This window comes from Hypanus sabinus, chromosome 7 (genome assembly GCF_030144855.1).
Source record: "Hypanus sabinus isolate sHypSab1 chromosome 7, sHypSab1.hap1, whole genome shotgun sequence".
Lineage (NCBI taxonomy): Eukaryota > Metazoa > Chordata > Chondrichthyes > Myliobatiformes > Dasyatidae > Hypanus > Hypanus sabinus.
Window position 1 is genome coordinate 63673755 of NC_082712.1, and position 26318 is coordinate 63700072.

At 41.5% G+C, this 26318-nt stretch overlaps 1 protein-coding gene across 1 annotated transcript in view; it reads right to left on the reverse strand.

The window, feature by feature from the left end:
- susd1 (sushi domain containing 1) overlaps window positions 1–26318 on the reverse strand; it is a 155655-nt gene that overhangs the window by 70028 nt on the left and 59309 nt on the right. The window contains exons 10-12 of the mRNA XM_059973851.1: window positions 24097–24276; window positions 20690–20869; window positions 13533–13712 (exon numbers count right to left, since the gene is read on the reverse strand). Coding sequence (XP_059829834.1) covers window positions 13533–13712; window positions 20690–20869; window positions 24097–24276 — 540 coding nt within the window. The remainder of the gene's footprint in view (window positions 1–13532; window positions 13713–20689; window positions 20870–24096; window positions 24277–26318) is intronic.

Genomic DNA, 26318 nt, shown 5'->3' on the forward strand with positions numbered 1-26318 from the left:
AGAGATCCAAGAAATTTAAAGTGAGTGACCCTCTCCACCTCCATTCCCCTAATGAGGAATGTCTCATGGACCTCCTACTTCTTCCTCCTGTTGTCAGTAATCAGCTCTTTGGATTTTCTGATGTTGAGTGAGAAGTTGTTGTTGTGGCACTACTCAGCCAGATTTTCAATCTCCCTTCTACATGCTGATTTGTCACCACCTTGGTTTTGGCCAACAATGTAGTGTCAGCAAATTGAAGTATGGCATTGGAGCTGTGCTTAGCCACACAATCATAGCACAAATTGAGTTAAGCAGGGGCCTAGGCTCACAGCCTCGTGGTGCATCTGTCCAATTAATAATGCTTAAGAGGCATTTGAATGAACAGCCACAGAGAAATATGGCTGTTACTATTATATGGCTATTACTATCTATCTATCTATCTCGATTGGCCCTTCTGTCCCATCGTACCATATCACTCATGAATCTCCTAACTTAATCCTAATTTAATGATGCGAGAATTTACTATGAGTTCAGATTCAGGCAAGCTGGCAAGTGGGATTAGTACAGACTGGCATAGATGTGGTGTGCTGAAGAGCTGAGAACTCTATGACTCTACAGTAATAAACTACATACGACACCAGTTTCTGCTGTAGCACACACCATCACTAATCTGAGAGCAAGGTCAGGAACCAGGAAAAGGCCTGACCTTCCTGGGCATCAATGTCGTTCTGCTGCTTCACCCAAACACTATGGCCTCTCCCTGGCACAATATTTGTTAGTGAATTTATCCATTAGCTACAGAAGATGCTAAATCAGGTAATTAAATTATTAATGGCTTTTCAACAATGTGAATGTGTTAATGTTGGTCAACTCTCATTCTTATTGTTAGATTTTACATATTCAGCTTGTACATTTTTCCATCATTTGTCTCTCTGAATCTAGTCCAGGGGTTCACAACCTGATTGTCATGCGCCTCTTGCTTAAATGATATTGATCCATGGTATAAAAAAGAATCTAGTTACTTCCCCTCACGTTATCTCATTTGGAACCTGATTTATTCTGCTCCATTGCTCCTGTTCCTCTCTCAATGGTTACTAGACAGCTAGACTGCTGCTTCCAGGATCTCCTGACCTTCTAGTGGACTGTTACCAGCAAGTCATGCCATAACTGAACTCCAAACTGGCTTGTATTCTTCTGGAATGTGGAGCAGTGTTGGGTAGTTGGGGCAGATGAATTAGATAAGGTCACTTAATGTTGCATTGTGGATAAACTTGGTCTCCTGGACCTGCTGATCTACTTGCAGAATAAACCCATAAATTTCCCTAAAATGTCTTTTGAAACAAAGCTCTCTAAGCTTCAGGGTCCCATTCCGATGACTTGAGAACTAGATCTACTCTATACTCATGAGGGAGAGCCACACAATTGGGTGTATATCACATCAGATACAATTTGAAGAGTTACAACTTAGAAAGCTATGGGCTAAATGGGACTAAGCATTTCTCCACTTTTGATGGCCAAGGGCATGATTGACCAAATGGCCTCTTCCTATTTGCACATTCCTGTGAAATGATCTCACGCTAATCCAATTTGTTTTTAACCCAGGCCACTTCTGCTCTCTCAGACATAATAGATGCCATATAAATCTCTTGGTGGAGACTGGGGAGTTCTCCCCAGTGTCCTTAATAATATTGATCCCTAATTGACATCACATAAACATCTGATAATAATTACCTTGCAGTTTCTAGGAGCAGCATGCACACAAAACAACTGTCTTGTTTCCACCACTGTGATAGAGATGTTGAGTAAAACATTTGGAGATTTAGTGAATGGGAAGAGAAAGGTGCTCTATCAATGTAACTTGTTCATTCAAGCATTTACCGCCTCTCCCTTACTTGACTGACAAGGCTGTGGTGAATCACCTTTTTGAACTATTTATGTCTAACAGACCTCCTTCAGAAGCTGGCTCAGGAGAATACTGTGATCCCGGAGGAGTTTCCCGCTGGTTCCGTGTGTACACACAGTAGCATCTGTTAATCCTCCACTACAAACAGTAGCTAGGGTTCTGCATGTGGAGGATGTTTACTGTTGATGTTTGCACAATCCTGCTGGGAAAACACAGGGTTTAAGTGTGCTAGCCCTTTCCCAAATTTCATCAGCAGTCTACTTCAGCCACAAATCTGCTTCAGGCACGATTCTCGGATATCTATTATTCCCTGCTGCCTAAAGGTCATAGAGGTTTCAAAACTGGGAGACTCTACCTATCAAGTTAGAGGTGAAGATAGAGAAAGTTATGGAAGAGTTCAGTAGGTTAGTTTTTCCCTGATGGTGTGTCCAAATACAGGACCAGTAGATATAAAATTCAATGCAGAAATCAGAGGATGGGCAGCACAGTAGTGCAGTGGTTAGCGCAGTGCTTTAGAGTACCAGTGACCCGGTTCAATTCCCGCCACAGCCTGTAGGAGTTTGTACATTCTCCCTGGGTTTCCTCTGGGTGTTCAGGTTTCCTCCCACAATAGAAAGACATACTAAATGGTAGCCTAATTGGTGATTGTAAATTGTCCTGTGATTAGGCTAGGATTAAAATTGCTGGGTAGCCTGGCTCAAAGGGCTGGAAGGGCCTATTCTCAATAAATTTAATAAAAATAAATAAATACAGAATTGGGAGATTGTAGAGCTCACAGAAGATGTAAAATAATGTAAGTTCTCTGAAAGGAAACCAGCACAGAGAATAAAGAGCAAACGATTTCTTGATGGAGTAATCATAAGACTTCTTCAATCTGAAACAGCAATATTGTTCGCTAATAGCTTTGGAGAAAACATCACTCTACAGTAGATCTAGCAATTGTGGTGGAGTGGAATTCTCCTGCGATGACAATAGTCGCTGCCAGGTGCAGCACAAAAAATTCTGGAGGATTTCAGCGAGTCAGGCAGCATCTCTGCTGGGGAATAAGCAGTCAACGTTTCAGACTGAGACCCTTCAGCAGGGCTGGAAAGTGGGGGCTGGGGGGGAAGGAGAAAGCCAGGAAAAGGTGGAGGGAGGTGAAGGAATACAAGGTGGCAGGTGATAGGTGAAACCAGATGAGGGAGAGGGTGGGATGAAGTAAGAATCTGGGAGGTGATAGGTGGAAAAGGTAAAGGACAGAAGAGGACCTGACCTGGAGTTACACACTGACGATGGTTCTTTGTGGGAATGGGACCCGCTCTCAGGGTTTCATAGCTGGTCGTTGTTCGGCACTCCGGGGGCTCGGCCTAAGAGTCTGGCTCGACTTTGGAAGCCTAGGGTCTTGGGGCTCTGGAGACAGGCAGAGCGAAGGTCAGTATCACAGCTGGAGACCCGTGTGTCGTCGGAGGAGTCAGACTATCTACGGCTGTGTGCCCAGATCATTAGGCACAGAGCTTGAAAAAAGCAACGCAATGGACTTTTAACATTGTAAACCAGCGAGTTGTTTGTTATGTCTCCCCACTCACTGTGAAAACGGAAACACTTCTTTCTCCCTTATTAGGGAGAGAGAGAGCCTGTGGTATGTTGAATACCGGGTGAAACGTAGTCTTTGAGGTAACTGCAAGTCTGTGACTTTGCTGTTGCTTTGCTCATGTATCAGTGCTTGGTGGCGGGTGCTGATGCCTTTTTTTGTAAGTTAGAGGGAGGAGGGATTGTTGCTTGCTGTGCTTATGCACGAGATGGAGGGGACCTGGGGGCGGGGGGAATTTTGGGTTCTAACATTTACCTGTCGTTCATTCTTTGGGGCACTCCTCTGTTTTTGTGGATGGTTGCGAAGGAAAAGCATTTCAGGATGTATATTGTATACATTTTTCTGACATTAAATGTACCTTTGAAGAAGAAAGCTGATTGGAGAGGACGGTGGACCACAGGAGAAAGAGGAGGGGCACCGAAGGGATGTGATAGGCAGATGAGGATAATGGAAGGGGTAAGAGGGGAGCCAGAATGGCAAATGGTAAAGAGAGAAGAGGGAGGGCAGAGAAAATACTGGCAGTTAGAGAAATCAATGTTCATGCCGTCAGGTTGGAGGCTACCCAGATGGAATGTGAGGCGTTGCTCCTCCAACCTGAGAGTGGCCTCATCATGGTAGTAGGGTAGGCTATGGAGGTGCCACCTCCGCAAATTATACTATAAAACATACCCACAAATTTATTAAATATAATTTCTCTTCTATAACTTGATGTTGATCCTGTCCAGATCTCTTATTATTTTCTAAGTATCCTGTTTTCATTTCCTAACTAGATTCCAACACTTTTTCCTAGCAGTAATGTCAGTATAAATGGTCTATAATTCTTTGCCTTTTCTTTCTCTCTCTCCTTTTTTACATTGTGGGATTGCATTTCCTGCTTTTCCCTGCTTGGGAATCCTCCTCGTGCCTTTAGATTTTTGGAGCTGATGATCAATGCAGCCACTGTCTCCATCGCCCCATCCTTTAAAGCATGGAATTCTGTGCACCAGATCCTGGAGACTTATTACCTTTAAGTCTCAAAAATTTCATTCCTCTAGTTTCTTGTTTAGTAATTGAGACACAAGAGCATGCAGATGCTGGTATCTGAAACAACATTTTTTTATAATAATAAATTTTAGATCTGCTCACTCTGGACCTGAAGTCTTTCATTGTTTCAGCATCTTCTTCCATGAAAACAGAAGCATGCATCTTTATTTTCTCTATTATTTCATTATTCTCCAATGTAATTTCTCCTAAGTCTGCTGGGAACTCACATTAATGGTACCTATCTTTTGTCACATCTGTTCAAACTACAAGTGTCAAACAGTAACTTTAAATTTCTGCCATTTACCAGAAGTTCCTCTTCTATATTTCCAATGGGGAGTAACATTAAACTCTTGATTGCTTGGAGAGTAACCTTTTGTGATTCATTCATCGGTTTGGGCCTTACCAACAACACAAGCATTTATCACCACTCTCTCACGAGAGTGACAGGGTTGTGGTGAATAACCTTTTTGAACTGTTCATGTGTTTTGGAACAGCTGAGTCATTCTTTCAGTTATTTCAGTGCACAGCCAAAAGTTAACCAGATCATTGTGACTCAAAGTCACATTTTTTCATGTAGGCCAGACTTGGTAAGGACATATGGCAATAAACTAAAGGAATTTTATAATAATCTAGTTGTCTTACAGTGTGTAATACACACTTATTTTAAAGAATGTGTTATTATCCAATTTATAGACTGAATTTAAATTCTTCAGCTGCCGTGATGAGTTTTTACTTATGTTCCAAGATCATCAGTCTAGGCATACGAATTACTAACTCAGTAACAGATCCACTGTACTACTGTGCCCTGGGACATGGTTGTTTGACATAACATCTTAAATTATAATTAATGAAAATACAAATAGAAACCTATTTAAAAGGAATATAAAAACCCCTTTCAGAACTCCAAACAATTTTTAAGTACCAATGCAAACAACAACAGCTTATTGTAGGCAATAAAGCTTCATCAACAAAGAACTGTTTTATTAGCATAGTGTAATCATACATCAACATCTGCTGCCCATACTAAAACGGCATTGTAAAAACTTCTAATAAGGAAGCAGAATGTTCAAGTTTAAAGTTCAATGTGCATTTATTATCAAAGTATGTACTGTATACATGAGACAACCTTGAGTTTTGACTCCTAACAGGCAGCCATGAAACAAAGCAACCCAAAAGAACTCATGAAAAAGGATCTTCTAATATAAATGTGCAGAGGAAAGAAAACAAATTGTGCAAGCAATAAAGAGAAGTAAATAGTGTTCCAAACTGGTCCACAGAGAGAGTCCATCCACAAACCCTTAGTTCAGCACAGTGCAGAGCAGAGCTGAACTACCCTGATCCCCGCTTCCAGTCCCAACACCCTGAACTTCACAATCTGGCCTGGTGCTTAAATCTTCATCCAAGCATTGGGTTCAGTCACTTCCATACACTCTGAGGCCTGGACCCCGCCACCTGGATACCGCCTGGACCTGCCCTTCCCAATTCGGCCCAGTGCTTAAATCGATTGAACCTCGTGTCTTCCTCACTCTCACACAAACGTACAAAGCTTTCAAGCTATTCCTATTATAACACACTTGCAGTCTTGTTCACCAAATTACACTGCATACAACCAAACACTTCTGTTGTTGCTGAGTTCCACCAGTCAGTCAGTGTGTGAATCAACTCTGTTCACTACAGTTTATGCTTGCATAGTGCCATATTGTTCTGACAAAGGTCTCTAGCATAAAATCTCTTCTTTCCACAGATGCTGTCCGACCCACTGAGCTTTTCCAGTATTTTATGTTTTTCTTTCAGATTTTCAACATCTGCAGTCTTTTTCAGACATCCACACTGAAGGCCATGTGTATAAACTTCTCTTTTAGCACATCCAAACAATGAATTCAGCTTAAAAACAAATCAGCCCAGTCCAAAAGAATCCCACAGCCAGAGCTTGACACTGAATTATGGAAAAGTTACTGGAAAAATTAATTCCATGGTGTTATGTTCTGAAACTTTGAGTTTACTTTTAGCGAGGCACACACGTATCACATGGTAGCGTGATGACATATGCAATTAACGTATTTTACATATAATCCTTAGTTATCTAAATGAACAAGAAAACAATTAAATATATATACAAGATTACTCAAATATTATTGAAATATTAAATACACAAAATTCCTCCCTCAATAAATTCATTCAAGATAGAATGTATCTGATGCACCATCAATAACTCACTCTGAGACGTGAGGCGAGATATTGGCTTTTATTGACTGGAAGAAAGAACAAGCAGCAATTGACCACCATACTACATCCTGAAGACTGAGAGGCAGGGCTCAGGCCTCAATCGCCTTTATACAGGGGTCTGTGGGAGGAGCCACAGGAGCAGTCAGCGGGGGGGGGGGGGGGGGGGCGTGTCCAGACAGGTATATGTAGTTCACCACAGTATCTCAGCTATGTACACAGTAGATTATATAATTCAACTACTGCATACAGACAATCACAACATAGTAGATTTTTAAATGGTCCAATTCATACCTAAAGATTTAATCACTTTGGAGGATTCCTTACTCTTGTGTGTATCATCCTTCCTGACAATGGGGATCACTCTTTGTTACAGGTGTGACTTCTGGCTGTGGAACAATCTCAGGTCTGGGGCCTTCTCCATGGTGGTTGTAGGAGTTGACTCTGAGACTGCAGAAAATGGTTCTGACAGCTTTGGACACCTTTTTCTTCTTTACTCTTTCTGGATCTACTTTGATCCCTTTCTCTCTCTTTCTTACATTCCTTCTCTCCATCTCTTTCCTCCTTTTTCTTCTTCTCATTTGTGCATCTTGATCCTGGGAAGAACCATTTAATTCCCTGGACTATTCTCTTATTAACTCTTCTATTGCTCCCTTTACGATCCGATCTCTCCTCTTGGTTTCTGCATCTACAACATCATCAGATGAATCCTCCATTTTCATATCTCCATTGACACCTTTCTTTTTGGCTTTCCATTCATCCAAATGCATCTACTTTTACGAGCTGCTGCTTGTCTCTCAAAGTTCATGCAGTAACCTTAATTCACACAGAGTAGATTCAGGTTCTTTATACTCACAAAAGCCAAATGCTTGCAACTTTCCAAATCTCCTCGAGCTCTCTTTCACCTTACAACCAAGCCACATTTTGCAAGTAACTGCCTGATCAAAATATCAGAAGCTTTCTCAGATATTTTGCCTACAAAAACTGTTGAAGTCAGACCACGGCTTTCATCACTTTCATGATTCCTCTGAGCAGCGTGATCTTTCCTTGGTCCAATATACTTGCCAATCAGAGCACAGGGGTTGGCATCAACAACTGTTTGTCCTCTGTCCAGCAACAGTTAATGACATTAGCATGAAGACAGTTGTGGCTTCATCCAGTAACTTTCCTAATTTGCTTTCATGATGGATGGATCTCCAATCATTCTGTGGTTGTCTCAGCCAATCATGTCCCCCACAAAGCTAGACCTTCTGTTTTTACCACGTACAAGCTCAATGGGGCTAGTTGGTTGTTGTATTTCACTGTGACAAATGTTATTCCCACAGGAGTTGTCTTTTCTGCAATATAAGTTCTTAGTTTGATATCTGCAGGCTTCAGTTCAGTATCTCTGAGATGCCGTTCGAAGTCATTTTGTGAAATAACTGGAACAGCTGAGCCGGTGTCCAATTCCATTTTAGTTAATTTGCCGTTCACTTCTGCTGTCCCTTGTTAGTTTTCACATTGTAAATTTCAAGGCGACTCAGTCCTGTGTCATTCTCATCATGATCAGATTTTTCATCAGCAACATGGAGGTTAGTGCTCTTTTAGAAATGCAACTTGAACTTTTCTTTTTCTCTTCCCTGTGCAGTCCATTTATTTTTGTCGGCCCGGCATACTCTTTGTATGTGACATACTGGGCTGCATTTTCTGCAAGTTTCGCCTTTAAATCTACATTTATTTGGTGTATCTGAGCCATTGTAAGTTTCCACAAACTAAGTTATCTTTTAGCCCATCCGTAAGCCTACTACCGAACTTGCAATGATCAGACAATGTTTGTAATTCAGCCACATATGCTGAATTGGACTCCCCTTCCTTTTGATTCTGCTTATGGGACCTAAAGTGTTCTGAAATCACCAATTGCTTTGGTTCTAAATGCTCCTACATTACTTTGACAATGGCAGCCAAGCTCATTTCTGAAGGTTTGGTTGGAGCAGTTAAACTTTGAAGCAAACTGTATGCCTTTAAAACTAATGCCCTTAGCAAAATTGGCACCCACTTCTCGTTGGTTATTTCATTTGCTTCAAAATTCTGTTCCAACAGATCAATACACATGAGCCAATTACCCGTCGTGTAATCAAACTTGTCAATCTTTCCAATGTAGCCAGTCATTTCCAATTTTTAAAAATGATTATTATCATCTAATACTCACTCTTTATGAACGCTAAGGAGTGGAGCTGAGAACGGAAGAAAAACGGATTGAATGGTGGAGCAAACCTGATGGGTCAAATGGCCTAATTCTCCTGCTGTATCTTATGGTCTTTGCTTTTAGGTGAACTGTCAATGTATCACATGGTAGTGTGGTGATGTACACAATTAATGCTTATTTACATATAACCTATAATTAATTATTTAAATGAACAAGAATGCTTAATCAAACAATATACATGTACATAAAAGATTATGTTACCGAAATAATAAAAACACAACACATGGGTGCTGAAAATCTAAAAATACAAAGAAAGAAAAGCTGGAAACAGCTCAGATGAAGGATAGTTTTCTCTCAGTGGTAACTCAGTTCTGACCTTCACCGCTGTTGTGGGATGAATCAGCGTACAGGAGGGACATTGAAAGTTTGGCTGAGTGGTGTTATAACAACGACCTCTCACTCAGTGTCAGCAAGACCAAGGAACTGAGGGTCATGAGCCAGTCCTCATCGGAGGATCAGAGGTGGAGGGGGTCAGCAACTTTAAAATCCTGGGTGTTACTATTTCAGTGAACCTGTCCTAGACTCAGCCCGTAAGTGCAATTGCAAAGGAAGCACAGCCGTGCCACAACTTCCTGAGGAGTCTGCAGAGATTCAGCATGACATCTAAAGCTTTGACCAACTTCCATAGATGTGTCGTGGAGAATACATTGACTGGTTGCACCACAGCTTGGGATGAATAGACCAATGCCTTTGGACAGTAAATCCTTCAAAAGGTTGTGGATTCAGCCCAGCATATCACAGTTAAAGCTCTCCCAACCATTGAGCACATCTACATGAAACACTGTCATAGGAAAGCAGCATCCATTCTCAGAGATTCTCACCACCCCAGCCATGCTCTTTTCTCGCTGCTGCCATTAGCTAGAAGGTATAAGGGCCTCAGGATTTGCACCAACAGGTTCAAGAACAGTGACTACCCCTCAACCATCAGGCTTTTGAACAAAAGGGGAAACCACAAACTCTTCCCATCCGTTGATTTGCTCCAACAACCAGTGAGCTCATTTGAAGAACTCTTTATCTTGATATTTCATGTTCTCATTATTTATTGCTATTTATTTATATTTGCATTTGCACAGTTTGTTGTCTTCCGCACCCTATTTGATCTTTAATAGATACTGTTACAGTTATTATTCTATAGGTTTGCTGAGGATGCCTGCAAGAAAATGAATCTCAGGGTTGTATATAGACACGTATGCACCTTGTTAATAAAATCTGCTTTGAACTTTGAAGAGCTAGGCTTTAAGGAGCTATTTGGAGCAGAAGAGGTGGAGAGGTTTAGAAAGGAAATTTTAAAGTATAGAGCTGGTGTCGCATGCTGAAGTGAGAATGTACGTGAGGCTAAAATTGGTGGAATGTATAGATCTGACATTTTTATAAATCTGTAACACAAATCTGCTCAGGTAAATACCTGAGTTAGCATTGCGGGTTCAGTGGCCAGCTGGATGAAAAGCACATCAATTTTACCATGGTTGATTACTAGGATATAGAACATAGAACAGTACAGCACAGGAACAGGCCATTCGGCCCACAATGTTGAGCCGAAACAGCTAAAAAGCAAATCAAACACTAATCCTTCCTACCTACACAATGTCCAGACCCCTCCCTCTTCCTCGTATTCATCTGCCTATCTAAATGTCTCTTAAAAGCCTCTAAGGTATTTGCCTCTACCAGCAGCGTTTTCCAAATGTCCATGACTCTCTGAGTAAAAACTTACCCCTCACATCCCCTTTGAACCTATCCCCTCTCACCTTCAAAGCATGCCCTCTGGTATTAGACATTTCAACCCTGGGAAAAAGATACTCTGTCCACTCTATCTACATGCCTCTCAAAATATTGTAAACCTCCATCAGGTCTCCTCTCAGCCTCCAACGCTCCACAGAAAACAACCCAGGTTTATCCAATGTCTGGTGATAGCTCATGCCCTCTAAACCAGGCAGCATCCTGGTAAATCTCTTCTGCACCCTCTCCAAAGCCCCAACATCCTTCCGATATTGGGGCAACCAGAACTGGATGCAACACTCCACATGTGGCCTAACCAGAGTTTTATGAAGTTGCAACATAACCTCCTGACTTTTGAACTCAATGCCTTGACTAATAAAAACAAGCATTCCATAAGCCTTCTTAACCACCTTTTGACCTGTGTAGTCACTTTTGAGAAGAAACCGCCCTTAACAGTGTACTGTCTCCTCGCATTTGTCATACTGAGATGCAACACCTCACATTTATCTGGGTTAAACACCATCTGCCATTTCTCTGCCCTTATCCACAACTGATCTACATCATGCTGTACTCTTTGCTAGTCTTCTACACTATCCACAACTCCTCCATTCTTGGTATCTTACACAAATTTACCAACACACCCATCTATATTTTCATTCAGGCCATTTATATGCACCACAAACAGCAGAGGTCCCAGCACAGATCCCTGTGGAACACCACTAATCACAGACCTCCAGCTCAAATAAATCCCTGCAACAACTGCCCACTGCCTTCCGTGCACAAGCCATTTCTGAATCCAAACAGCAAACTTGCTGCAGATCCCATGCATCTTAATCTTCTGGATTCGCCTCCCATAAGGCACTTGGTCAAACGCCTTTCTAAAGTCCATGTACACAACATCCACTGCCCTACCCTCATCTCATCAACTTGTCAAAAATCTCATTCAATTTGGTAAGGCACGACACGCTATGCACAAAGTTATGTTGGCTCTCCCTAATTAGACCATGGGCTTCCAAATGCTCATATGTCCTATCCAGAAGAATTTTCTCCAGCAATTTCCCTACAACTGACATGAGGTGTATAGTTCCTAGGATTTTCCCTTGTTCACTTCTTAAATAGAGGTACAACATTAGCTAATTGTCAGTCCTCCAGAACCTCGCCTGTGACTAGAGTGGACCCAAAGATACTGGTCAAGAGCCCAGCCATCTCATCTTTTGCCTCCTTCAATAACCTGGGATAACTCCCATCAGGCCCTGGGTACTTATCCACCTTAATACTCCTTAGGAGGCCCAATTCTTCCTCCTCCTTGACCTCTAAATGCCTTAACATATTTATACACTCAGCACTGATCTCCTGGTCCTTCATACACTTTAAATACTGAAGCAAAGTACTCATTAAGTACCACACTCACATTATCTGCATCCAGGCAAATGCTTCCCCCACCTTATCCTTCAGTGTTCCCATCCTCTCCCCATTTATCCTCTTTTTTCTTAATGCATGTATAGAATGCCTTTGGATTCACCTCAATCCTTCTCACCAAGGACTTTTCATGGCCTCTCCTGTCTTTACTAATTCCCTTCTCCAATTCTTTTCTGGTTCCTTTATTCTCCTCATGTGTTTCATTTGATCCAAACTTCTGAAGCTTAACATACTTTTTCTTCTTGACTAAATTCATCACATCTCTGGATATCCAAGGTTCTCTTATCTTTCCATTACTGTCCTCCCTTCTAACAGGAACAAAGCTTTCCTTTTCTCTGTGCAATTGATCTTTAAGCACGCTCCTGTGACTGATGTGGACTTGACTAATTAACACTTCTTAGTTCCTGCCTAATGCCCTTGTAATTTGCCCTACTCCAATTTAAATCTCTCCCACAAGGACCATACTTATCCATACCTATAGCTATCCTGAAAGTTAAGGAGTTGTGGACACTGTTCCCTAACAGCTCACCCACTGAAAGACCAGTCACCTGGCCAGGCTCATTAACTAACACCAGGCCCAGAATGGCCTCTCCTCTTGTTGGACAGTCCATATATTGATTGAAGAAACCTTCCTGGATACACTCAATAAATTCAGCCCCATCTAAACCATTTACACTAAGAAGGTCCCAGTTTATGTTAGTGAAGCTGAAACATGGCAGCAACCGTATTATTTTTACACATTTCCTTAATCTGATTACATATCTGTTCCTCAATGTCCCGGGGGTAATTAGGAGGTCTATAGTACAATCCCATCAGTGTAATTATGCCCTGCCAGTTCCTGAGTACCACCAATGGACTCAGTGCCTGAACCCTCCATTATGTTTCCCTGAGTGCAGCTGTGATATTGTCTCTGATTAGAACAATAACCCTCCCCTCCCCCATACCTTTTACCTCCTCTTCAAAATCCTGGTACATTAATCACCCATTCCTGCCCCTCTGTAATGGCCACAACATCACAGTTCCATGCTCGTAAGCTCATCACCCCTACCCATAATATCCCCAGCATTAAAATATACACACTTCAAACTGTCTGGCACATCATACTTGTTATTTCGATTTTGCCTATCAGTACTTTCCCTGACTGCTTTCCTGTTCTACCCTTCACTTACTGACCTGGTGCTCTGGTTTCCAGACTCCTGCAAAACCAGTTTAAACTCCACCCAAGAGGCATCAGCCAATTCAGGTGCAACCCCTCCGTCTTGTACAGGTCATCCCCTTCCCCAGAAAAGGTTCCAATGATCCAAGAACTTGAAACCCTGTCCCCTGCACCATCTCCTCAGCCATCCATGCGATCACCCCATGGTACAGGGAGTAACCCGGAGATTACTGTAGAAACAATGTGCATACAACAATCCTGACAATCCTGTTCTTCTTTAGCATGACATCATTGTTACCTGTACAATTGAAGTGTGCTCCTTCCCACTGACCCGTCTCGGAACAAATCATTGTGCCATTTCCTCCTCCTCTCACAAAACCAGTCCTGCAGCGGTATTGGACTTCAGTTCCGTAAGTCGTCTCTCTGACACGTGGTGACCGCGCATTTGGTATGGGTGCCGGTGTTCCACAATCAACAGCTGAAAAAAGAATATCAGACCATTGAGAGACACCAATGTGTGATTATAAATTAGAACAAGGGTGATGTGGAGGTTTTCACACTGGAGGAAAAGCTGGGTTAAATTTCAAGTGCGTTAATTCTTGGTAAATCATTTGAAAACAGTCTCAAATTACCTTGACTTGTGAAGGACTCACCTTCACATACAAAATTCTGAGGAACTCAGCAGGCCAGCAGCATCTATGGAAAAGAGCATAGTCAACGTTTCGAGCCAAGACCCTTCAGCAGGGCTGGAGAACAGAAAAAGCTCTTCACATTTCAAGTTTGGACCTACCCACTGACCCTAGGCCGAGCAAACTGCAGTGGTATCTCTCTCACCCCCATTTGGCTGACTGGACACTGCACCATCACTCTACTTCCACAGTGGAGTTATCCAGTGGGTATTGCACTGCCTTCTGTAGCACAGATGCTGAGATGCAGCAAGTTAGGAGTTGTTTAAGAACAAGTAACAGTAGTGGTGAACCTCTGCAAAATGAAACACAAATTGGAATGGCCACACCAGTAACACACACACCAATTTTTCTTACATAGCGTCACGCGAACCTTTGATTGAAACACTGGGGGCACGTTGATGCCACATGAGCACCTGAGCCCTTCGAGGGCTCCATCAGGCGATACCAACTCAGGGCCACCCATGTTGGAACCGCTGTGGAGGAGATGCCAGACGAAGATAGATCCAATCTCGGCTCCCGAATGAACAGGTTCACGTCTGCCCCTCCCAGCCCATACTTCGTCCTGAATCAAGCCAACTTTTCAGGATATACTGGCTAGGCCGTCACCCAGAACAAAAAGCCCCACATTCACAAAGCCCAGAGTCCGCTGAGTTTGAAAAGTGTACTAGACTCCACAAGCAATAAATACTTTCTAAATGGTCTCCTATGACGCTATCACTAATTGGTCAAATTAATGCTATTAAAATGATAGTTCTACGGAAGTTCTTATATACATTTCAAGCTGTCCCTTCCTTTGTTCCTAACCTGTTTTTTGACAGAATAGACGTTAAAATTTCATCCTGTGTTTGGAATAATAAAAATCCTAGATTGAGTAAACCTTTATTGCAGAAATTAAAAAAGGACGGTGGTATGGCTTTGCCAAATCTTAGAATGTACTACTGGGCAATTAATATTCAATATTACCTTTTGGATTCATTATTCAGACATCCGTGACTGTCCTTCAGGGGTGGATTTGGAGAAAAACTCGGTAAAGGGGTATTCTTTGACCTCTTTACTGGGAGCTCTTCCTTTTTTGCTTTCTAAGATTGGTAGACAAGACCTCAATCCCATTAGTAAACATACATTAAGAATTTGGTTTCAGTTTTGCAGATTTTTTGAGTTAAATAATTTTGTTCTTTCTAGTAAAATGCATCTTAACTATTTTTTTTAAACCATAAATTTTAGAGCAGACCTTTTTAATTTGGAAAACCAAAGGAATAATAACTTTTTTAGATTTGTTTATAAGGGATTGTTTAATGTCTTTCACTCAGTTAGTGGATAAATAAGGCTTATCTAATGCACACTTTTTAAAATATTTACAAATTAGGAATTTGTTACGTATTTTGCTTCCAAGTTACCCCTCTACTTATCCACCTAATATGATAGATATCCTTTTTCAGGTTAAACCACTTCAAAAAGCACTGATAGTTACAATTTATAAATGGTTATTGAATTTACAAATGATATCTAATGATAAAATTAAAGGGGCTTGGGAGTTGGAATTTGAAGAGTTACTTTCAGATAATGAATGGAGTAAAATTTTTCATTTGGTAAAGACTTCTTGTTCTTTTCTTGTCTTGTTTTGTCTGGTGGATTTGGAGCTCCTTTCCGGGGAACGCGCTAAGACGGTAGTGCGATATTAACACGCAGCAGCCTCTCTGGACTCTGGATTGGGGATTGCCAAATGTTATGTGGATTTTCTGGTGTAGTCTGTTTTGTCATATGCTTTTGTGATATCATTCTGGGGGAATGTTGTCTCATATTTTAACTGCATTGCATTTGTGGTTTTGAAATGACAATAAACTGAATCTGAATCTATTTGTGCCCATCATTTTTTGACACAGTTCAAGGTAGTGCATCGGGCACAAATGTTCTTTTTTTTTCCTTTTTGTTTTTGTTTGTAGAGAATAGTGGGGCTTTTCTCATATAAAAAATTCAAGAAGTCTTTTTTTTCTTTTTATGAATTGGTACGAGGAGAATTAATTATCTTTTTCCTTATTATACATTCCATATCAGATTAATACTATGTATGATTTTGATAATGTTTATATCACCTTCTGTATGTATTGTTATTGATATATATATTTGAGATGACTCTTCTTGCTTGTATATATGCTCTTTTTAAATCAATAAAAAAATTGATAAAGAAAGAATTTTTGGTGGAAACCTCAATTTACATGAGTACATCATACCATGACCTTTTTCCATCAATGGGTATAGGAGTTCCATGCAGCTGGTCTTCTTGTGAAATTCAGTAGCAGATGAGGAAGCTGGTAAAAGCTGAACTTAGTTTCTTTGTTTTGGGAAGTAAAGGCGACAAATAATTCAACACAATCTAGCATACTGATAAATGTCCTGAGTAAAACAGTAAGTTTTGTGAAATTGAAATTTTTAAAAATTCTGCAGATTGTTGAAATGAAAAATTGCTTGCAATAATCAGCAGATCAGACAGTGGCTGTGAGTGAGAAATGGGGTTCATATTTTAGGTCAATCAGAGACCAAAAAGTTAGAAAACTAGAATATTTCAAGTTGCAGACCCAAGGGACAGGCTGGAGAAAAAAGGGTATACGTGTGTGTTAGTGTGGAGACCAACAGAGAACAGTATAATTAGCCGATAGAAAATACTAGAAAGTACTGTGGGATCTGGTGATTTTTCTGATTCCCAGGTTCTATTAGGAGTCCAAAAATGAGTGAAAATGTGTTGCTTCATGATTGTTTATTTTAAAGTTTAAACAAAGAAACAGATACAAAGCATATGAATCTAAGAGAATACAAGGAAACAAGATCAAAGATGGCAATTTTTACAAAGGCTGACACTTTTATACCTGGGCTAAGACAAATTTCTGAAGGAAGGAAGGACCAATTAAAAGTCACACAGGTGTCATGTGCTAACACTTAACCAATGAAAAATACAAAGCAGATAAACCATGTAACTGCTATTCTGTTTTTTGCCAGTAGGTGGAGACTAACCCCACATACTGTGAAAATAAATAAGCTAAAAATATAAATTGTGTGTTATTAAAAACTACAATTTTAGTCTTGCATTAATTCAACTGATACCAAAAGCTTTAAAAAACTGATTCCTACAGAGATGAAACCTCATTCTGAATGGCGAATCTGTCTGGAAAGGACTTGAATCACACACAAAAAAAATAGAAGAACAGGGCACAGCGAGAAATCATGTTGGAAATGTGAGACATAATCTGAAATAAAAGAGGATGCTAAAGATATCCAGCAGGTCAGGAAGGGTGTGTGGAGAGAAGCCAGACCTAAATGAGGAAATTCAGTTAGTCTCTGTTTCTTATGATAAGAAAAAGCTGGGGCAATATGCTCTCATATAAATTATAGTTTCCACCAAAGATCTGATGAGCATCACACAGGGCCTATGTGAGAGTGTTGTGCCCCTGTCACTTTTGATGAGGCCAAAGACAGTGACGTGGAAATAGATGTGGGATAGAGAATTGAAGTTTTGGAGAGCTGGAAGCTCAGAGGTGTGCCCCAAGTGGTCACCCGATCTATGTTTAATGCAGGAGGGACCGCCCCATGAGCACCAAACGCATAAAGAGAAGCGCAAGAGCACGGGTGCTTCACCAGGAAGCAGTGTTTGGTAGGGAAGGGAAAGGGGGAAGTCAGACACTGCAACTGGTGCAGTAGCCCAGGGACATGAGTGTCAGTGGAGATAAAGAGAAGGAATCAGGAACAGTCTCTTCAGAATTCTGAGGGAGGGAAAGAAATGCCCGGTGAGAGTCAAAGTATGGAAATGTATTTACATTCCAAAGGGATTTATAAAGACCCTGCAGCAAAGAGCTCTGGAATTCAGAACTGCTACAAGCTGCCTGTGTTAAAACAGTGTAACCAGCAGATTTTCCAGATTGTTGGATGTTGTTAATCCCCCAATATATCTTAAATTCCCTTATTTCAGATGTAGTGAAGTAGTAATATAGAAAATTCTCCAGTGAATGTGCTGAGTTTCAGAAGTACATGACCCCCACTTCCTCTTTAAGCTCACCAGAATCTCACCAGAATCTCACCAGAATCTCACCAGAATCTCATTTCTCGTGCACCTTGGAAACTCAGCACGTTCACTGAAGAATTTTCTACATTACTATTTCACTACATCTGAAATAAGGGAATTTAAAACTTTAATAACATCCAATCATCTGGAAAATCTACTAGTCTGGCACAAAGTCTAGTGCGTCAGATTAATGGAGTTTTGTTGCACCTCATCCCTTGCCAAGGACTATGATGACTCCAGAAGCTTCATAAACGCTTTGCACAAATTATGTTCAAAGTTCAGCTCTTGTGGAAGTAAACACGTCAACCAACTTGCAAAAATAGTTGGGAGAGGAGGCCGCACATTATCAGTGACTGGAGGAGAGACGCTTGGAGGAAGTCTTTGTTTGGATTGAGTCACTGGGCAGGGCGCTGGCTTATTGCCTCTTCTGAATGATAACATTTCCAGCAGAACTCCAAACCTGCAGTGAGACTTTTAACCAACCACAGCCCACAGCAGAGTCATGTGACCATGCTTTGGTTGATAAAACCTACCCTTTAATAAAATATACTTTTGAGTAAATACAGGGATGAGGTGATGGCATGGGTGAGATAGAAGAAAAAGTGGGAAGAGCAAAATCCCAAATGCATCCATACTCAGGATTTAATTTTCACAGAAAATTAGAGCATATTCTGGAGTTAGTGTACATAGCAAATATTAATTTCAGCAACCGATCTTTAGACCTGAATGAGGGTTGTAGATTAAATTTAAAATGCAGCCCTGGACAATAGTACCCTGAACTGTGGACACCAGTTAATTGAAAACCAGACAATGCTGATTAACACGAGGAAATCTGCAGATGCTGGAAATTCAAACAACAACACACACAAAACGCTGGTGGAGCACAGCAGGCTAGGCAGCGTCTATAGGGAGAAGCACTGTCAACGTTTCGGGCCGAGACGTTGACAGAGCTTCTCCCTATAGATGCTGCCTAGCCTGCTGTGTTCAATGCTGATTAACGTTCATTTTATGTGTTTGGAGTGTGGGTGTAAAGAAGGAGGTGTGAAAATTATATGTAATTCAAAGGAAGCACTGTAATTGTCCTGCTGACACCTTTACTCTTTAGCATATAAAATGTCATGTAATACTGGGTTGGAAGTTCTCTTCCTTCGAGAGTGTCTCATTTTGTTGAATAAAACACTTCTATATCCACTAGCTTCAGTGTCTCGCTGTGACTTTGATCACGTTACAACACGTACTTTTATTCAGATTTCGAAGGACTCTGAAGATCTGACTTTCAGACTCCGGATTGGGTCATTCCCACTGACCCTGTGCAGAGAAGACTGCCGAGTCATTTCCTCTCATGTGCCTGCAGCCAGTTGCAGATGGGTACACCACTGTTCTCCCACACCTTGTGTGCTCCGTAGGGTTCTGTAACACTGGGGGTAAGCCGCTGACGAACCACTTAATCCAAGTAGTTTAAGGAGCTTTCTGGTTATCACAGGGTGCTCCTCATAACCCCACCATCCCATCCCCGAAAATGACTCAGCATCTGAAACAGGCAAATATATATATATGTCTGCGTGCAATAAACAGTTGTTTAAAATGCCTCTGCAAAAGAGGTCAAATTTGAAATCACTTACATGCACTTGCTATTGCCAAAGCAGGCCTGGTTATCATTTGAAGCCACCTGCAGAGGTGTGGTTAGACAGTTTTGGCAGTGAATGTCACAGAGGATAAGCACACCAGGGATAAAGGAGAACGTGGTCAACGGACAACAGCAAGAGGTCTCCAGCAAGGTCCATCACACAGGTTCACTGTCAGTGAACTGCTTCAGCAGCATCGTAAACATTCCAAGTCAGCGTTCCTTCGCCCTTACTGAGTGAGGTCATTCTCGACAGGCCACTGGTTCCTTCCGTGATTACCAAAGGCTCCTCATTAAATGAAGCCCCTCTGTAAGACAGCTAACAAGTCCATACCTGAAAATGTCTAACTGATGCCAAGTCACCATTGCCAGAATTTGTGAGGACCACATTCACAGCATGGAATCCTTCAACACTCTACCTGAGCTTTGCACATAGCCCCTTTGTTACCTGTTCAGACTTGTGGCCCTGATGTTTCACATTTTTCCACAAAGACAACAGATTTCACTACATATGCCGGTGATACTAAACCTGATTCCAATTCTGACATTTTGTTTTCACTGTTAGAACTGAATTGAGGGGCTTGCTAGGCCATTGCTGAGCTCATTACTGTGAGTCTACAGCCACCTAGTGGTCACAATGTGTAAAGCCAGTAGAGAATGTGAGAATTCATGTGAGAATTAAACAGACCAGCTTTTACAACAACCCTTCCTCAACATCACCAACACAAGCTTTATATTCTTTACTTTACATGCTTCTGTCGTACCTGTCTAGACTACTTTGCTACTGTCCCATTTCATTGACACAGTTTCTCACTGAGAATTTAATCAATCACAGGCAAGTTAGTTTGTTTCTAGTAATATTTCCACAACTTTCTTAAAAGGTAGTTTGGCTTAGCAATATACAATGCAGACTGGATTCATCTCCAAACCATATCATAATTTAATTTCTACAACTGGAGCATAAATATAGACACTTTCTCTTCAGAGCAGAGATGAGAAAAAATGGTCAAGTTTAGCAGTACTATATGAGCATTTAGGATCTCATTAATACAATCTGAGTTTAATTCTAAAACATTCAGAGTACTAACCTTCACACTCCAGCTTTGGGCCTTCCCACTGACCCTCAGCAGAACAGACTAATGTTGTGTTTCCTCTGACATATACGTATCCGGCCAGGCACATGTACTCTATCTCACTGCCATAGGTTGTGTTTCTCAGTGGATATTGCAATGTGTTTTCTAAAGATGGGGGTGAGCCACAGTCAACAACTGAGGAGAAACAAAAAGAAATGACTTAGAGTCTATCATTAGGTATTGGACATGGAATCTTGCTCTGGCACGTGCAAAATGAACAGCAGCTCCAAAGAGATTTCTGGAACTGTAGACAGTAGTTAAGTAATATTTCTAACTTTCAGTAGAAAATAGCTGTTCATTTTCTATATCGGAGGCATATTGAGGTGATGTCTCTCATTTGCAGGACTTGAACTAATCCGTTTTGTTTTCCTCATTTTAGGATTTATTTTTAAAACTTTTGGCAAAATAATATTTGTGCAATTGTTAAACAGATTTATAAATTCCTGGTTTCCAGAGCAATAGTTAAATTGGTAATGACTGCAATAATAGCTCCACATTCATAGTCACCCTTCAATGCCCCTGTTTTTATTATTCTGGGCTCCTTACAAATTACATGTCACTGCCCCGTGGTTTCTATTTCATGTCCACAATGAATCTGATTGGTCAATAATCGATGGCCTAACACCTGCATTTGAAAAGCATTTTATTAGAACAAGATTTTTAATAGGGTGGCGTAGTTGAATAGTGGTTAGGGTAGCGTTATTATAGAACCAGCGACCCAGGATCAACTCTGCTGCTGTCTGTAAGGAGTCTGGACGTCCTCCCCATGACTGCACAAATTCCCTCTGGGTGCTCAGCTTCTTTCCACATCCCAAAGACATACGGCCTAGTAGGTTAATTGGTCATGTGGGTGTAGTTAGGCAGCTTGGGCTTGTTCGGAGGGAAGGAGGAAGGAAGGAAGAGAGCGAAGGAGGGAGGGATGAAGGAAGGGAGGGAGGGAGAGAGAGAGGGAAGGAGGAAGGGAGGGAAGGTGGGAGGAAGAGAGAGAAAGGGGGAGGGAGAGAGGGAGTGAGGAAAGTTGGTTGGTTGGATAGATGGATAAAGAACGATACCTGGTTGGGTTTTTCCTGCCAGCATGGTGTCTTCTAATTGGAAAATATAATAATATCAAAGTAGATCTTTGGAGATGGATTTCCAGTTGAGTTAAAACTAAAAAAATTAATACGTATTCATTTTTGAGACAGCAATTTTTATCTGCCCCTAGTAATTTGTTTGATTTAAACCAACAAATAACCTATAGATTAATCATTTTGAAAACAAGTTCTAATGAATTGACTAATTCCTCTCAATAACAGGAACTTCCTGTACAAGCACATAATCCTGACAAATATCTGCATTCCTTCTGCCTGGCCACTTGCACATGCCCCAATTAATTCTTTCTCCTACTATAAATTCAATTGCCAAGTCCTCTTCTCACTTCCATATTCCAAGAAACCTCTAAAGCCTGACCAATGCTGTTGCTACTTGTCCCACTATCTGTCTTTGAGGTTCAGTGTGCGATAACTCTCCTGTGAAGTGCCTAGGGATATTTTGCTATGTTAAAGGCACTTTTTAAGAGAAGGTATTTCAGTTGGTATATAAAGCCACATTCAGCATATTTTGATTTTATATTCAAGAGTTCACTCACAAAGTGAAATTACATATTCTATAGTGGATTTGAGGACAGATATTAAGAGGGTAGATGAGAGTATCTTTTTGCTGGGTGGGGAATGTGGACCAGGAACCTAATGACATTGGTCTTTACAACTACTCAGCTTATTTCCAATATTAACTACATTCTAAAAGAGACAGTGGATGTGAAACAACTGAGAGGTCCTTTATGAGAATGAAAGGTAGTATATAAATGCAAACATTTCATTCATTAGGAAGTACAGGATAAAATACATCCAGGGACATAAGCCAATACAAATGGGTATTTTAGCTAATTTAGTCATAAATAGTCTCCAAGAGGACCATAACCTGGTTGTAGGGTTTGGAGGGTTGTGTGCCTCAATGACCCAGAGAGCTATGCTGGCTGGAGTCAGGGCTTTATGCTTTGGCTCTTGGGAGGGTCACCCACGCCAAACAAGTCAAAGGGTAGAGGCCAGACTAAGAGTGGTCCACCGGTCCTCCAGGTTCGGGGGCTCAGCTCAGGGCTAACCACCCTGGCTGGCCAAACAAATTTGTGATGGAAACAGCAATGAAGAATCCTTCTACATCTGAGTGTGACGGTATTCCTGAGTCTCCACCTGGGACTTGCATGACTGACAGTAGTGACAACCAAGAGGAAGCCCTGAACACTGCCAGCGACTGAGGAGCTTCATTGCTGCCCTAAACTTCAGTGGTAGTCAGTAAGTACTGTAAATCATAAAAAGACAAAATGCACTGGGCTTCATTTCAATGGAAACAGCACTCAAAGCCAGAGAGGCTTGGTCTGGCCACACTGGGAGTACTGTGCAACATTCCTGTCTCAACGTATAAAGCAAGATTTCAAAGTATGAGAGAAGGTGGAAAAATGTTTATGGATATAATACCAGCCTCTCAGGGGTACAGCTACTAAGAAAAGATTATCATTATTTGAATAAAGGTAAGACTAACTTGGGTCTTTATAGAGGCCTCTAAAAATAATTTGTGGTTCCATTGAGAAGACAGAGAGGAGAGGGCATGGAAGATCAAAACCAGAAGCCACAAAATAATCATTAACATATCCAGAGATCTAAGGAGATACTTTCAGAGTGGAAGGAATACGGAGCTCATTACTGTCAGCAGTTGAGGCAAAAGCAAACGCATTTATATCTTCATATATTTTTATATATTTTATAATATTCATATACAGCATTAAAAGGGTTAAGTTAGGCAAATGTGAAGAAGGTATCTACTTATGTATATATTGGGATACAGCATGGAATAGGCCATTCTGGACCTCCGTGGCCTGCTGCCCAGGTAGCCCCCGATTTAACCCTAACCTAATCAATTTATAATCACCAATTAACCTACCAACTGGCAACCCTTTGGAATTAGTGGAAGGATATACCCTGTAAGCTATGTAGGAATGAGCTCACACCAGGGAGACCGTGCACCGCTTGGGTTGAAAGGATGGCATCTGTGAGGTAGAACCTACTCAACAAGCACTTAGCCTGAAGGTTAAAAGAAACTGAGGATGCTGGAAATCTGAAATAATGAAAAACGTTGCAAGCAGCCAGGCAGCATTTGTGGTGAGAGAAAAAGAGTTAGGGATTCTACAGTTTGAAAAGGTGAGGAAATGATAAAGCGAAAGAAAACTAATGAAGAAATAAAACCTCACAAACATGGGGTACATGCTGGATGCTATCTTCCTGTTATTTTAGTTTGAATTTCATTTAGGAATGTTCTGGAGTCCCCACCTTGACAATTCATGCTTGGTCCTTCCCACAAACCCCGGGCAGAGCAGACTAATGTTGAGTTTCCTCTCACATGATCAAAGCCAGGCAGACACTGGTACACCACTGTGCTTCCATAGGTAGTGTTTGGTGGTGGGTTCCTCAGTGTGTTTGCTATAGCTGGGGGTGAGCCACAGTCAACAGCTGAGGAGACAGAAAAAGATTTGAGTTAACATCATTTAACTGTTTGAAATTAAAGCACTATTACTGATGATTAGGCCTGGTATCTTGGCCATATCTTCTCTCAACATTGAAGGTGAGCATTCAGCCCACTGAGTTTATATGCTAGCCCTCAGAACAAATTTTATGAATCTTAATCTCCCATTCATTTCATAGAATCTTAAGGCTTGCGAAAAACCCTTCATCCCACTGAGTACACAGCGACAATCGAGCACTCTGTAACCTATTTTGTCCCACCTTCCACGCACCATTTCTCCTGTCACCTATTTCTCATGTCACCCACCTTATGGTTAATTTTCCATGACCAATTAATCCCAACATCTTTGGGTTGTGAGAGGAAATTGGAGCACACTGGAGGAAACTCACGGTAGCGTAGTGGTTAGGCGCATCGATGTTATGCCTCGGGGCATCGGAGGTCAGAGTTCAATCCCAGCATCCTCTCTAAGGAGTCTGGATATCTTCCCTGAGGAACACATGGGTTTCCTCCGGGTGCTCCGGTTTCTTCCCACAGTCCACAGACATACCAGTTAGTAGGTTAGTTGCTCATTGTAAATTGTCCCGTGATTACTCTCGGGCTTGAAGGACCAGAAGGGCCTGTTCTGCACTGAATCTCTAAATCAAATAAAATAAATCCCCACACAAACAGGTTTGAACAATAGAGATGACAGGTGTTACCATCTGCAAGAAATAAACAAACTACTGAGGAGACTGAGGTCCTTTAACATCTGCCGGACGATGCTGAGGATGTTCTACGAGTCTGTGGTGGCCAGTGCTATCATGTTTGCTGTTGAGTGCTGGGGCAGCAGGCTGAGGGTAACAGACTCCAACAGAATCAACAAACTCATTTGTAAGGCCAGTGATGTTGTGGGGGTGGAACCGGACTCTCTGACGGTGGTGTCTGAAAAGAGGATGCTGTCCAAGTTGCATGCCATCTTGGACAATGTCTCCCATCCACTCCATAATGTACTGGTTAGGCACAGGAGTACATTCAGCCAGAGACTCATTCCACCGAGATGTAACACTGAGCGTCATAGGAAGTCATTCCTACCTGTGGCCATCAAACTTTACAACTCCTCCCTTGGAGTGTCAGACACCCTGAGCCAATAGGCTGGTCCTAGACTTATTTCCACTTGGCATGATTAACTTATTATTATTTAATTATTTATGGTTTTATATTGCTATATTTCTTCACTATTCTTGGTTGGTGCAGCTGTTCCCCTCAGGATCAATAAAGCATGTCTGTCTGTACTGGTGGAGCTCAGTGAGTCGAGCAGTAGCAGTGGGAAGAAAGAAATTGGATGCCTCTGGCCAAGATTGCACTGGCACCCAGCAAATGGGTTTTATCAGCTCAAAGTTCCTCCAGCAGGTCAGCAGGTTGCTGGAACTACGAGAGAGCAGTTCTACTCTGGTACTGTCTCCAATTAATCCAGCAGGAAATCTGAGGGAGTCCCCTGGTTAGAGAGAAGTGGCACTGTAGCCCTCTCTCTCACAGGGAGAGGAAAATACCAGAGATGTACTTCAGGGAAAAACAGAAATCTGAAATGAGCTAAGTTGTAAAAAGGATATGAGATGAGGAAGAGTTGGGGAGAGATTGTGGGAAGCAGAAACACCAGAGATTGCTGGCTTGAATGGGCTATTTCTGGGCTGTAACTTCTGTATAATAGTTAAATGAGTTTTACACCAGAACAAATAGTTCCATATGCTGTAAAGTACCATTCCTTTCACATCTGGGTCTTCTTTAACACTTTTTACCCCTCTGAAATGGCCAAAAGGCAGTTTCATTTAAACACTGCCTCTTAGAAACTGAATCCTTCAGTTTACATTACACCATCTGAACTTGCTCCCAGGACATAATGTGGGATCTCCTCTAGTTCTGAGTCTTAGAGATGATTGAAGAGGGAGAGAAAAATCACAGACAAATCGATTTGTACAAGGAGTTAGCGCACCAGGTTTTTGTAATGTGGGAGAGGGTGAACTCAATGGTCACCCAAGACACCCTGGGGCAC